Below are 14,743 nucleotides of genomic sequence, written 5' to 3' on the forward strand. Positions count from 1 at the left end.
TGGGTTTGGGGGGTGGGGGGGGGAGGCTGGGAAGGGATGTGAAGGGTAAACAAAGGAGGAGGCTGCAATACTTGATAAGAAATGTACACATTATCCTGCCCATGTAATTGTAACCCCTCTATACAGTGTGTTCACAAAAAATAAATAAATAAAGTACATATTCTGACCATGAAAAAAAAAAGAATTGCTGCTGTCTTTCCCATGGCATCTCAGCCACAGAATGGCTGAGAGTCTCTGATCCTTTTAACCGCCACCACCTCCCTTATGCTCCCTCCCTAGGAACTCTCTTCTCAGTGGATCATCTGAAAATCCTGGGCTTTTTGCTTTCTCGGTTCCTCCTCTCAGGCCAATGAGCTGTTCCTCCAATGGACCCAGAAAACTCTCTCATCAGTCCTTATGGGAAATTTCACATATATCACAGCAAATGTACAAGCCTCATTCCTCTCCCCAGCATTCAGTGTTGCTTCATCATCACCCTCTGATACCATCCCTGACCTTGACCTTCTTATTTAAAAATCTGGAAACTCTGACTCTCCCATCCCCTTTCCTGGTTCTACTTTTCTCCATGCTCTTCTTACCTTAGATTTATTTGTTTCACCACTTCTCTTCCTTTTAGACTAAAGCTTCACCAAAACAGTACTGTTGCTGTTAGCACACGGCTAGAGCAATGCCTGGCTAGAACATAGTAGTTGTTCAGTGAGTGAGTGATGCAAGATGCATAGAGGTAACTAGTGAGCTTTCCCATGTGTATTATATGTTTTCCTATATCCGCTAAGTGCTGCAATCAAGTTACAAAGAATGTGGTAGGAACCAGGAAAGTAAACTTCCTATAGGAAGTCTCAAAGTCTAAATCCCATAATAGACTACCCTGAAAAAGTTAGCTGGTCAAGGGTTCTCCTGACCTCCAGCAGGGCTGGAGTATGGAGTGAAGCAAAACACACAAACTTTTTCACCTTGTCTGCCCATGAAAAGTGTCAATGAGTGTGTACAAGCATTCTGCATCACATTGTGGAGCTATCCTATTTGTTATTTATAGTCACCAGAGAGGAACACTTGAGAATTTCAATTTCAAGAGGAGGGATGAGTACTAGTGACACATTTGTGCCCTACTTTAAAGCAACTCTGTTCAATATGAAAAGCTCTAGCCACAGGTGGCTGTTGAGCACTGGAAATGTGGCCAGAAAGATACATGTGCTTGAACTTATCCAATATCAAGTGACTTTTGATGAGTTTGTACAAAATTATAAGGTACCTCAATCTTTTTATACTAATTACATGTTGACACAGTATTTTCTGTATGAGGAATTAAACACTGTGATTTATTTCACGTTATTTTAAATTATTACATTATCGTGGCTACTAGGAAAACCTAAAATGACAATCTAGTCATTTTAGGGATGGGATCTGCTCTATATACCTGTAATTTGCTTCTGATCACTATTTTTTTATTGTGATTAAGTAATTACATAATTTCCCAAATTTCACAGTATTGTGGGATAGTGATGCTCAGTTAAAGTCACAAACACATTCTAACTTTCCTGGAGCAAATTGTCTATCACGGCCTATAATATATAACAGTGTACACATATACACCATACATGTGTTCACTATTTCTTTAAAGTTCATGTGTGCAAGTGTGTGTGCATGTGCCAGTACCAGGGCTTGAACACAGGGTCTAGGTGTTGTCCATCACCTTTTTCATGTTTAGCTGGTGCTGTGCCACTTGAGCTACAGATCCACTTCTGGCCTTTTGGTGGTTAACTGGAGATAAGTCTCATGTTCTTCCCTGTCTGTGCTGGCTTTGAACTGAGATCTCACATCTCAGCCTCCTGAGTAACTAGTATTACAGGCATGAGCCACTGCCACTTGGCTCTTAGAATATTTTAAACTTAGCTTTAAAAGCAGGCGGGTTAGTTCACCCCTGTAATCTGAACACTTGGGAGGTCTGAAGCAGGAGGAGACTTGGTGAATTTCAGGCCAGCATGACTACAATGCAACACCTAGTCTTAATATAACAAAAGAAAAATGATATCAAAAACAAAAGCCACAGGTGGCCTATTTCCCTTCTGGCTCTGAACTATGGCTTATGTTTCTGGTACTAGGAATGGCAGCCATTTTTTGTGGCTTTAACTAGAATGAAATGAAAGGGACCTGTGGCTAGCAAAAATGAAAATGCAATGTGATAAAATTCTCCATTGTTTTTATATATCGATTGATGGGCGCATCAAGAAAAAAATTAATGTCTAAGAAATAAATTCCCAATTAACATGTAGTTCCTAAAAATGAATTATTAGAATTGAGATTGTAAGAAGGGTGCCATTCAGTGAATCAGTCACAAATGTGTATTAAACTTCTGCTGTGTGTCCATCAAAGACCAAGACAGTTCACCATTCCCTTGAAGGGCTGACCCTGCATCTACTCCAGAGCCATATTCTGAGAAAATAATCCTGAAATCTCTTAAATTTTAAGTGATGTAACGAGGTCAGAAATGAATGATGAAGTAGGGCACTGGTGTCTCGCATTTATAACCCTAGCTACCTAGGCTCTGAGGATTGCACCTGGACAGATAAATACAAGAGACTCTTATCTCCAATTAACCAGCTAAAGCCAGAAGTGGAGGCTCAAGTGGTAGAATACATGTTTTAAGAGAAAAACTCAAGAAAGAGTGCAAGACCCTGAGTTCAAGCTCCAATTTGGGCATGAAAGAGAGAGAGAGAGAGAGAAAATGAGAAAAAAAGAAGGAAAGAAAGATAGGAAGGAAGGAAGGAAGGAAAGAAGGAAAGAAGGAAGGGAAAGAAAGAAAAAAGAAAGAGAAATAGATGATGAGTTATGGAAACGTTCAACTGTAATTTTAGCTCTAAAAATCCCCTTGAAAAATAAAATGACCTCAAATAAAATATGTAAAGATGCTAAGTGATTTATTCTTACCACATGCAATCCATATTAAAATGAAAGGGATCTTATAGATGTCATGCTCATTCCAAAGGAGAATTATCCAGCAACTTATCTCTTACTTTGCCCTGTTCCTAAACAAATCATAAAGATTTAGAGTATTGAGGATCTATGTAATAATACTAAGTACCTACTGAAGAGTAAATTTCAGCTCTAGTAAGCATTTTTTTTAAAAAACTAATAATATTCTTAGGAGAGAATCACAAAGGCTCAATAACTATTTGCATATGATCATATAAAATGATACTTATCAAAATGGACTCCAGGAAATGGAAACAAGAGGTTTTATGTTATTTTGCTTATTTTTTTCCCTCCTTTGTCACTGCTTTTGCTTTCTGTACCTTTTGTCTTGTATGTAAGTTTATCTGTTTGGGGGAGGGCAAGGAGGAACACAGAAATAGTGGGACAAAGGGTGAATGAAAGCAGTAGTTACACTTACTAGATGGTATGTTGAAAATGAACTATAACACTTGTGAGAGAGGGGGATCGGGAGGGGAAAACTGGGAGAAAAGAAGGAAAGAGGCAACACTGTTCAAAAAGAAATGTATTCATTATCTCATTTATCTAACTGCAACCTTCTGTACATTAACTTTACAATAACAATTTAAAAAGAAAGAAAAAAAAACTAAGTCTTTTTGATGCCTATACATGAGTCTGAGTCCTGGCGGAACTAGCAAAGATGGTGGCTTACTGGACGTACCCAAGTGTGACCCTGCTTGTACCTTTTCACAGCGTCACATAAGAAGGTTCTGATCTTCCTTTGTCCATTAAGGCTACTATGGTAGACCCTACCTTTCAGCCTCAAAGCTTAGCACCTAGAAAAAGAACATTCCCATCTCCTTCTCTCTCATTCTGTTTCCTATCTGACCTTCCCAAAAGTAAATAGATACTCAGTACCAAGAATAGTTTACTTGTTCTTTACTCAAGGTCCAGGAAAGCTCTGAAGCCACCCTGAATGTATGAAGAGAGCTTAAAGGGTTTTCCTTGTCCATCCAGAGGGCTCCCTCCATCACCAGGAAAAGCAAGGTCTATTGAGGAGTTTGCTCTCCTAACCCTTCCCATACCCAGGTCACTCTTCTCTCTCTCACACACTCTCTCTCTGATGTACCCATTAGTTCTCAGGAAATGTCCAATCTCCATGGAGAAATGTGAAAATCCCTGCCCAATGGTCCCTTCTTGGGATTTACAGTCTTTTGGTCACCTGCGTCACATGACATTTCTATTCTTTTACTGATTTTTTTGGCTGAATCCAACCTCAAAAGTCACAAGAGAAATTCTAAAACAGAAAACAATATATCAAAGTGGAAAGGAAAATATTTATCACATGATTTTTCAGCCCTAACTTGAAGAAGTGCATAGTTTTAGACACCTACAAGTATATGTGTGTGTCCAATTTATTTCATGTCAACCTTGCAGAAAACAGGGTGTTGTTGATGCCAGTAAGTGAAAACATAACAGTAGAAAGAAGAAAATATGATCTGAGACTTTCTAAATTCCGGGCGTGGGGGAGGGCCGGGTAGACTGTCAGTGGAACAATGTCATAGATCTACAAAGCAATTATCCAGCTACTGGTATTTCAGCTTAAGCCAAACCAACCAACCAAATGAACAAACCAACATCACCAAAAGACAACCATAAATAGAAATAATGACAAAATAAAAAAAGGAAGTTTCTACTGGATTCTAGTCAATGAGGCTAAGTAAGAGCACAAGAGGATTGTCATCACTAAATACTCTCCATGATAATGTGGGTCTCAAATAGTTGTCATTGTGATAAAAAGGCAACCAGGCCCAAGTGAGCCACTTGGAAAAACAGATGAAACACACACACAGAAGACGAACAGAGGGGAAGATCTATTCAGAGGTCAGCTACCTAAGACATTTTCATTTACTGAGCAAAGCCGACAAACTTCTATGATCCAATTCAAAGGCTATTTTATTCATGGGAAATAATTCCTAGCACAATAAATATTAATGGAATGTATCCATCTGAGACATATTTGCCCAATTTTTTTTAATGTCAGATTTCAGAACAGCTTGGAGAAGCAGCAAGATGGAATGAGCAGCCAGTCCACCAAATACATCCTGCACTAATGAATAAGTAAGGAGGAAAGGCCAGTGAACAGGTAAAGAATAAGGAGGAAAAAAGAGAAAAGCATTTTACACTATATTACCCTATATTAAGCTTGGAAACATCCTAGAGATTACTATTCAATGCGAAAGTGTTGAAACAAAAACGTCATTTGTCCACATTTAATGTTTGCATAACCATTGGGGGATATACTCTTTTCAAAAGATGAAGTCACTGAAAGCGATTACGTGGAGGCGGGGTGTAGAATTGCTGACAGAATAGGTAGCCACCACTAAGAATTCAATGAATTATTTGTCCTGGTGCTCATCAGCATGGCCAGAGGGCAGATGATAGACACAAAATATAATTTCCCAGGGGAGGAAGGAGGAAATGAGGTGGAGGACAAGAACATGAAGTCATGAAATTTAAAGTAACCAAACTTAAGAGCAGGAACAATGCATCCCAAATGTCAAAGGGAGTGCAGCAAAAAAATAAATACCTACATGGAAGATCGTGTTATATTTTAAAACAATGGTATAAAGAGAATAGACGGCAAGATCCTGTGCCCTCACCACGCCCCCGTGATGAGTCTCTCGCCTCTTCATGCCTTCATTCAAGTCACCTTTGTTGTGCACCGTGGGGGCAAGTAGCCTCCTCCACATCCCTCCTTCCCTCTTGTACTTGCCTTATTTGCCCCTTAACTCCTATGTCTTCTTTTTATGTCTTTTTCCTTTAGCCAGAGTATAGGCTCATGAGGGCAAGGATTTCTGTTGGATCACTTCTGCTTCTTCAGCACAGTAAACAGAATGAATTAGAATGAAATAGATTTTTTTTTTGTTCAACACCATACTTCACTACAGATTTGGAAGTTTTCAAAACAACAATGAGGTGCCACTTGATGCTTTCTAGAATGAACAAATCACTAAGAACAGCAAGTGCTTGTGAAGGTGTGGGGCAGGGGGAATCCTCAGACAAGTGGAGCAACTTTGGAAGACACTTGGCCAGTTTCTTACAGAAGTGAACACATTCTGACCATAGCATCCAGCATTTTCATGCTTTGTTAGCCGAGTAAGTTAACGACTTATGTCCACATGAGAGCTTTGCACATATGTGTTTATATAAACGGTTTTGTTCATAACAGTTCAACCTAGGCGGAGGAAGCAACCAAGGTGCCTTAGAAGGGGAATCATAACTTAATCACAATCAAAAAAAAAAAAAAAGAACTTCGGGGAAGGGAGGGAGGGAGGGGATGGTAGGGGGAAAACAATGGAGGGGCTAACAATGTTCAAGAGGAAGTGTACTCATTACCTCACTCATGTAACTGTAACCCTCTGTATAGTATCTTTACAATAAAAAAAAAAAAAAAAAAAAGAAGGGGAATCATAGACTAGTTGCCAGGATTACAGGGAATTAGGAATGAGCAGGCAGAGTACAAAGGATTGTTAGGGCAGTGAAACCACTTTGTATATTATTATGTCAGTATACGTTTTGCATAGATCATATAACACCAAGAGGGAAACCTAATATAACCTATGGCCTTGGGTTGATATTGATATATCTGTTTATCAGTTGTTAAAATGGACCATTCTGGAGCTGGGCATCATTGATGGGGGTAAGGGAAGAGCATGTGGAAGCTGCATTTTCTGCTCTATTTTGCTGTGAAATAAAATTGCTCTTTTAAAAATGGAGCTGAGTTAATGAAAACAAAGCAAGAATAAGCGATCATCTTCATTCTATCCATCCCACAGCCCTGCATCTCAGAGGGGCATCAGGTAAATAGAACCCTATGTATCTTTCTAGAACTTCTGTACATAGCAAAATAAAAACTATACATGATAGTCCTGTCATAACCTCTTTCCTCTTGTTCTGAATAATGGAATCAATTGAATCATTTTTTTTCTTTCTGGGAACATGCTTAACTGACTAGTGATGCATCTCCTACCTCCCCCTGCAGCCAGGGAGGGCCAGGCAGCCAAGTTCCTGACCTCCAAAAGTGAAGAAAAGGGATTCTATGTCCCTCAAAAGAAAAGTGCTTCTCATTCTACCTTTGTTCATTCTACCCTTCCTGAAGTCCAGCATGTAGCTATGGTGTTCTGAGACAGCTTTAAAAAATTATCAGTCAAATTAAAATTAGATATGAAAACACTATTTAAAAAACATGCTGATTTTTTTTTCTTTTGTCGCATAGAAGGGAAAAACCCAGGCCCACCTGATGCACACTAAGTTCTCACTCTACCATTGATCCATGCCATGTTATTCCCATGACACTTGCAGATTCACATTTACATGTGTGCTTGAGTCTTAAAAAGACAGGAGGTGGGGATCATATCTGTAGGTTGTTCTCCATTGTATTCTAGTACTTAGCAATGAGCATTTGTTTCCTATTTTTTTCTCCTTTAAGATGGTGGCCTTGAATTCACTATATCTCAAGAGATGCATTTGCCTCAGCTTCTGGAGGGTTGGGATTAGTGGTGCACCACCACACCCCATCCTATATAGTCTATTATTTATTTACTTACTTATTTTACCAGTATTAGGGCTTGAACTCAAGGCCTTGAGCTCTCACTCAGCTTTTTCATTCACGGCTGGTGCTCTACCACTTGAGCCATGCCTTCACTTCTAATGTTGTTCTGGTTAATGGAGAAACACTCTTTCAAATTTGGCTGGCTGTTAACATCAGTCCTCAGATCTCAACTTTTTGAGTAGCTAGGATTATATTATCTTGTTTTCAATATTTCCGTTTAACTCCTCAGTCACCTGGGAATCTATTTACCTTAAAATATGAAAAAAGGTCTCTATCTTTATTTTGCCCTACTATTAACAGAATAATCTTTCCTCTTCTCACTACTGGGACATACACTTTATCACCAATGTATACATTTACACATTTATACACAGGGTCTGTGGAGGGATTCTTTCTTGTGTTATTTTGTTCTGTCTATTGGCAGTGTGTCACTATTCTGATTATTGTGGATCTATATTATGTTTAATACCTGGTAGGATGTTTCTTCTCAGCATTAGTCTTCCCTTACACATATTAGTTAAAAATTACTTGCTCATCCTCTAGCAAAAGTCCTCTCTCTCTCTCTCTCTCTCTCTCTCCCTCCCTCCCTCCCTCCCCTCACTCTCTCAGTTTCATGGATTGTCACATGCTGAAGATGTATTCACATACTTGAGCAATCCAGCCCGATGAAAGACATAGAGGTCATGGTTGAGGCTACAATTGTTGAAGGGGATGATCTTCACGAAGTTCTGGACGAGGACAAACTCAGGAGTGAGATGGGGCAGAGAAATCATGCAGAAGTCTTTGTCCTAATGTGATTAGAACCCAGAACACAGGATATAGTTAAAAACATCCATCATTAACCAAACTCCTGTTTTAGAACACTAGGGAAAATAGAAGCAAAATGAATGAGTTTAGGAAAAGATACGGAAAATAAATCTGCCTACAATTTGGAAAGTAATCACATAAAATTCAGGGAGCTAGGCCCACTAGAAGAGTAAGGAGGAAATATCTGAGTCTGGCTGAAAACTGAAAAAATCAATATTGAAAGAATAACACCCATTTGGTAGAGCTTTTTGTTGTTTGTTTAAATCGAGGGGATATGGTACTGGGATTTGAACTCAGGACCTGGCATTTGGTAGGCAGGTGCTATACTTCTGAGTCACACCTCCAGTTCTTTTTGCACTAATTATTTTTGAGATAGAGATTTTAAAGCATTCTCACTTTCAAATTCACTTGTGTCCATAAGTAAGTGAACCAGCATTGTATCTGAGCAAAGATTTTCACTTACTAAGTGACCTAACTATAGCCTGGGTGAGATGAGAGAGCTACCCTACCCCTTCTGGATCTATACATAAGTGTGTGTGTGTGTGTGTGTGTGTGTGTGTGTGTGTAGTGTGTGTTATCATGTTGTGATTCCTGATAAAAAGCCAAGGGCAAGATTGAATCTGCATAGTAGGTTTAGTGGGCACAGGAAGATCTGCATGTGCTGACAGACACCATTTACAAATTCTAAATCTTTGCTGTCCATATGGCCACATCTGGCTAGTGACAATTTGGAATGCAGGTGGTATATAACTAAGAAATTAATTTTTGTACCAGTACTGGGGACTGAACTCTGAGATTGTACAATCCCTTAGCTTTTTCACTCAAGGCTTGGTACTCTACCAGTTGAGCCGCAGCTCTACTTCTGTTTTTTTTTTTAATGGTTAATTGAATAGTCTCACAGATTTGCCTGTGGGGGCTAGCTTTGAACTGTCATCCTCACGCTTCAATCTTGTGAGTAGCTAGGATTATAGGCATGAGCCACTGGCTCTTAAGAAACTGATTTTTTTTTCTTTTTGGTCAGTCATGGGGCTTGAACTCTAGGCCTGTGCACTGTCCCTCAGCTTTTCAGCTGAAGGTGTGCACTCTACCACATGAGTCACAGTGCCACTTCCAGTTATCTGGTGGTTAATTGGAGATAAGAGTCTCATAGCCTTTCTGCCTGGGCTGGCTTTGAACCACGATCTCCAGATCTCAGCCTCCTGAGCAGCTAGGATTACAGGCATGAGTCACTGTTACTGGCTAAAACTGAATTTTTTTTTTTAAGGACAAGGAGTCTTTATTAGCTGAGTGCAACCACGCCCCACTCATCAGGTAGTGAAGCATAGTGATCAAGTTCTCTCACACAGAGAATGGCTTATCAAGGAAAGAGGACACATGCCAGTGGTATGTACGTGACAGAAACAGTCAATAATCACAAATAGCAATTTCCAGTAAACAAAGCAATAAGTCAGAAGCAAAGACCACATTCTGGATTTTTCCTTTGTTAGGGGTTTAACTGATGTTTACCAAAACACATCCCAAGCTTCCTATTTACAAGAAAATACATTTCAAACATATTTCATACATCCTGAACTTCTTAAAGAAACTGAATTTTTAATTAATTTCATTTAAACTCATTTAAACTTTAAAAACCAGTATCCAATTTCATTTATTGGAGAAGTTTTTTATGTGGGCTTAGGTTATGCAAATCGGCTCATTCTAACTTGAATGCATGAATTTTTTTCTTTTGTTCCAGGCCTGGGGCTTGAACTCAGGACCTGAGCACTATCCTTGAGCTTTTTTTGCTCAAGGGTAGTGCTCTATCATTTGAGCTACAGCTCCACTTCTGGCTCTTTTAGTGGTTAATTGGAGAGAAGCGTCTCATGGACTTTCTTGCCCAGGCTGACTTTGCACTGTGATCCTTGGATCTCAGCTTCTTGAGTAGCTAGGTAGGGTTAAAGGTATGAGCCACTGGCATCCAACTAAGAATCTTTTTATGAGACTATCAATGTTACAAAATATACTATAAATCAAGTAGTTCAACAGAAATTCTGTATTTGCATTAATCCATGCTATTATGTAGAATACATATTGGATTTTATTATGGATAAAAGTATAATCACTCATTAATATTTTTTCATGTAGATTATATGTTGAGGTGACTAAATCCAGGACATACTGAACTAGATAAAATCTGTTATTCAACTTGTTCACATGTCCAGTGGGACATTCAGAATCACTAGTGTGGTTCGCATTTATGTCTATGGATGGTACTGCTTTAGGCTGTCTGTCCCTTGCAGCCACTTGATCCTCTGCCAGGTCCCCGCAGATGCAGCCTGCTCTTCCCAGAGCTAATTTGTCCCTTTGGGATCTCGCCTCCCCTTGAACCCTGTGAAGGTATTACTTGTGCTAATCTAAAACCCTCAGGATATTTGTGCAACCCAAAGGAGTGAATCATTATTTGACTTTGTCTTCCTTCTTTCTAGCAAAATTAATACAACTCCTTTTGGGAAACTTTAATATCAGGCTGCCAAACTACTCAAGCTGAAAATAAGGGTTGGGTGCCACCTCTTGGCGGGGCTTCCACAGGGAGAAGTAAACCAACTATAATGAGTTGCTTCAACTTGAAGGATTAAGGATGAAGTCATGAAGGCATTTTGCTCTTCTGTCCTCACATCCCCAAATCAAATATAATTAGAAGGTGAGTAGGTCTTCTACCTTTCTACTCCAGCACTGCTTTCAAAACGCTAGTGGATTTACCTTTAGGTGGACTTGAAAACAGGAATTAAACCCAGTTTAAAGAAAAATCTTTGAGACATCTTTAAGAGAAACAGCCTTTGGAAATTCTATGTTGGGGTTAGTCCATACTGCCTTATGAGCTTTGAAAATGTCTTAAAATTAATTCAATGAAATTACAATGAAGAATATATTGCCCTTTTTTCAAGGCCTCATTATGTTTTCTTTAAATGATAAAATAAAACCTAAGATTACATGACATTCAGGAAACAAAATTAAACTATATTTATTTTCCCATTGGTATAAAAGAGAGTAGCAATGATAGCTATTTTGCTTGAAGTAAGCCAACTGAAGTAGTATATTTATTGACTCAGCAGACAAAACTTTATGGAAATCCATTTTTGTCTCTCAATTGTCTTTCTTCTCTATACTTCTCAGAAGTGCTAACAAATGGATTATAATTTTTATGCTGAGGTAACAATGAAACAGGGATGAAAGAGTATATCTGAGAATAGGTAGCTCATACCTGTAATCCTATCTGCTCAGGAAGCTCAGATAGAATTGTGGTTCAAAGCAAGCTAAGCAGGAAAGTTCATAAGACTTTTACCTCCAATTAACCATCAAAAAGCTAGAAATAGATCTGTGGCTCACATGTTAGAGTGACAAGCCTAAGCAAAAAAATACTCAAGGATAGTGCCCAGGTCCTGAGTCCTAGCCTTAGGACAAGCAAAAAGGAGGAGGAGGAGGAGGAAGAGGAGGAGGAGGAGGAGGAAAAGGAGGAGGTGGTGGTGGTGGAGGAGTAGGAGGAAGGGAAAAATGTCAACCCACCCTGAAATAAAGTTCCCTGCTTAAATCTGGATGCCTGCGTACCATGTAAGCCATGCCAGACCCTTAGTAAGGCCCTAGAAACAGGTAGGGAAGGAGAGAGCCTGAAAATCAGCCACAAAAATCTACTTTCCTGTCTACAAAAAAAAAAGTGGTACAATGATTTCTGAATAACTTGAGCCAGGATCAGCTAGAAAGTCTGGCTCCCTAAATTCACTGAAGTTTAAATTTACTAAGTGATCTAATTTACTTTAGTGCAATATCTGGCACTTTCATGTACTACTATGAATGATTTGATTCTAATAAAAAACACCAAGGGTTTATTAGATATTTTAAGATGAAAAAGAAAAAGATCTCTAAAGAAATTATACATTGAAAGAAAACTGTTAAAATAGCATGACTGATGAATTATTGAAAATGATGGTATTTCCTTTTGTGTTGATGGTATGTCATTATTCTCAGAACACAGATACAGTTCAAATGTCACCATTCATAGCATTTTAAATGTCTACATAATGAACATGATATTTTACTTTTCTATAACTATAACTATGAAACTAGTCATGCTACTCAAAATTTAGCAGGTACTTACAGGAAAAAGACTGAAAACAAAACTCATAAAATCCAGTGACCTGTAAACAAGATAGAATACACTGTCACTGGATAGCAAATAAATGTAGCATCATTGGGCATTTAAAGATATTTGTGGCTTTCTCCCGTTGGGCAGTATTGAATAGCCAACCACTCTTCTGAATTTGTGTCTAGTACTGTGTTAATTGGCTGCATAAACCATAAACCTCAGATGTCACTAATATTTTGTAAAACAGTAGATACTGTCATCATGATGAATAATTTCTGCACATTTGAAAAGCCAAATAAAAGATGGTCATTCTGTGGATAAGGTACTTGCTTTCCATTTGAAGGATTTGGGTAGAGACATGGGTATACTATAGTCCAGTATGATCTTCTTTCTCTCTATTTTGCAAGCTATCTTCTGACAGAAGCCTACACACACTCACAGGTAAATCATAAGCTTATTCAACTTCTATTTAAAGACCCCCAAATTGCATCTAGGCCTAATCATATCTAAATACATAAGGGGAATAAACATAAAATAACAAATCTAGAAGAGCTTTACTGTACGAGCTTTTCAGATCTCTACAATATAGTCAGAATTTTTTTATTTATTTTAGTTTTATTGTGAACATACTGTACAGAGGGGTTACAATTACATGGGCAAGATAATGAGTACATTTCTTATCAAGCATTGCAGCCTCCTCCTTTGTTTACCCTTCACATCCCTTCCCAGCCTCCCCCCCGTCCCCCCACCCAATCCCCCCCCAAAGTTGTAAAGTTCAGAATGTTTTTAAAAAATTCCAATTCTAAGATTTCTTAGAAGTTGAAATTGTATATTGTGTATATATATATATATATATATACACACATGTAAAAGTAAAACATGGTTCTAGAAAGAACTAGAAGATTGGGGATATATTTAAATCTATCCTCTTAAAAAGGAAATGGCCAATATTGTTCTTGGTCATCTGAAAGATTCAAGCTCTATTGAAACCAGTCAGTCTTTTCCTCTTTAAGAACATTCTGTGGACAAATGATGTAGGAAACATCTCAAAGGAGATGTGGAGCTTGGGTCTCAGGTCCAGTCGTCCCTATTTAGTGTGGGGTGGGGGCAGCACTCATTCTGGAGGGAAAGGGAGTGGAGTGACTGAGTGATGATCTGGGAACATTCAGTCTTTCTGTGCTCAACATCATGCCTCCATTATCCAACAGCTCTCCTTGACTGGATAAGGGTGTCCCACTTATCTAGAGCCTCAAAAATGGGTACAGCTTGAAGCACGAGACTGAGTTCATCTTGAAGCATTTGCTTCACGGTACATTCAGGCTTCTAAGAACCTTTGCTGGAAAATAAACCAGAACGTTTTCCTCAGCTACTTTGGCCCAAAGAAGTTGACACCTCCATAAGAGTAGAGGATAGCAGGGGACCTGAGCAGAGATCGAGAGGCGATCTTTAATTAGAAGTCTGGGATTGAGCCCTAATTAAAATTGGCCTTATCACTTGAGTTATCTTCAGTTGTGTGAGGAAATTACATTTTTTAATCAAGTCAATTTTTCTCATTTATTTACTTTTGGTGTTAGTATTGGGACTTGAACTGAGGACCTTGTACTCTTGGTTGGCTTCTGCACTCAAGATCAGCCCTATATCACTTCAATCACACCTCCACTTCCAACTTTTCACTGGTTAATTAAGAGGTAAGAGTCTCAAGAATCTCTCAGATTTGTCTGCCTAGGCTGCTTCTAACCACAATCCTCAGATCTCAGCCTCCTGAGTAACTAGGATTATTCAGTGAGCCACCGGTGTCTGGCTATCAAACCAGTGCCTCCCTTTATGCCCTCTAGTACTTGGGCTTGAACTCAGGACTTAGGTACTGTCTTAGAGCTTTATTGCTCAGGTCTAGTGCTTTGTCACTTGAGTCACAGTTCCACTACTAGCTCTGTTGTGGGTAATTGGAGATCAGTCTCATGAACTTTCCTGCCTGGGCTAGTGGGCTGCCTTTGAACTGTGATACTTGGATCCTAGCCTTCTGAGGAGCTAAGATTAAAGGTGTGAACCACCAGTGCCTGGTTCAAGCCAGTTTTAATTGTATTTTCTGTTAGCTACAACCAAAAGGCCCCAGGCAAGAGCCAACCCAAACCTGAAGTTTTCAAGAAGTACAAACGTTAAGAATCATAGCAGCATACGATCACATGGTGGTAATTTTCTCCATCTTCAATTATAATGTAGGTGACAGCTAGACTGGCCAGCTTTCTTGCCTTACCCAAATTTTATATACT

The 14,743-nt window shown here is 39.0% G+C and overlaps 1 protein-coding gene across 1 annotated transcript in view; it reads right to left on the reverse strand.

Moving 5' to 3' along the window:
• Cfap61 (cilia and flagella associated protein 61) overlaps positions 1-14,743 on the reverse strand; it is a 230,095-nt gene that overhangs the window by 154,937 nt on the left and 60,415 nt on the right. Inside the window, exons 13-14 of the mRNA XM_013027044.1 lie at positions 12,486-12,525; positions 8,195-8,334 (exon numbers count right to left, since the gene is read on the reverse strand). Of these exons, the coding sequence (XP_012882498.1) occupies positions 8,195-8,334; positions 12,486-12,525 (180 nt within the window). The remainder of the gene's footprint in view (positions 1-8,194; positions 8,335-12,485; positions 12,526-14,743) is intronic.

This window comes from Dipodomys ordii, unplaced genomic scaffold, assembly GCF_000151885.1.
Source record: "Dipodomys ordii isolate 6190 unplaced genomic scaffold, Dord_2.0 Scaffold99, whole genome shotgun sequence".
Classification (NCBI taxonomy): Eukaryota; Metazoa; Chordata; class Mammalia; order Rodentia; family Heteromyidae; genus Dipodomys; species Dipodomys ordii.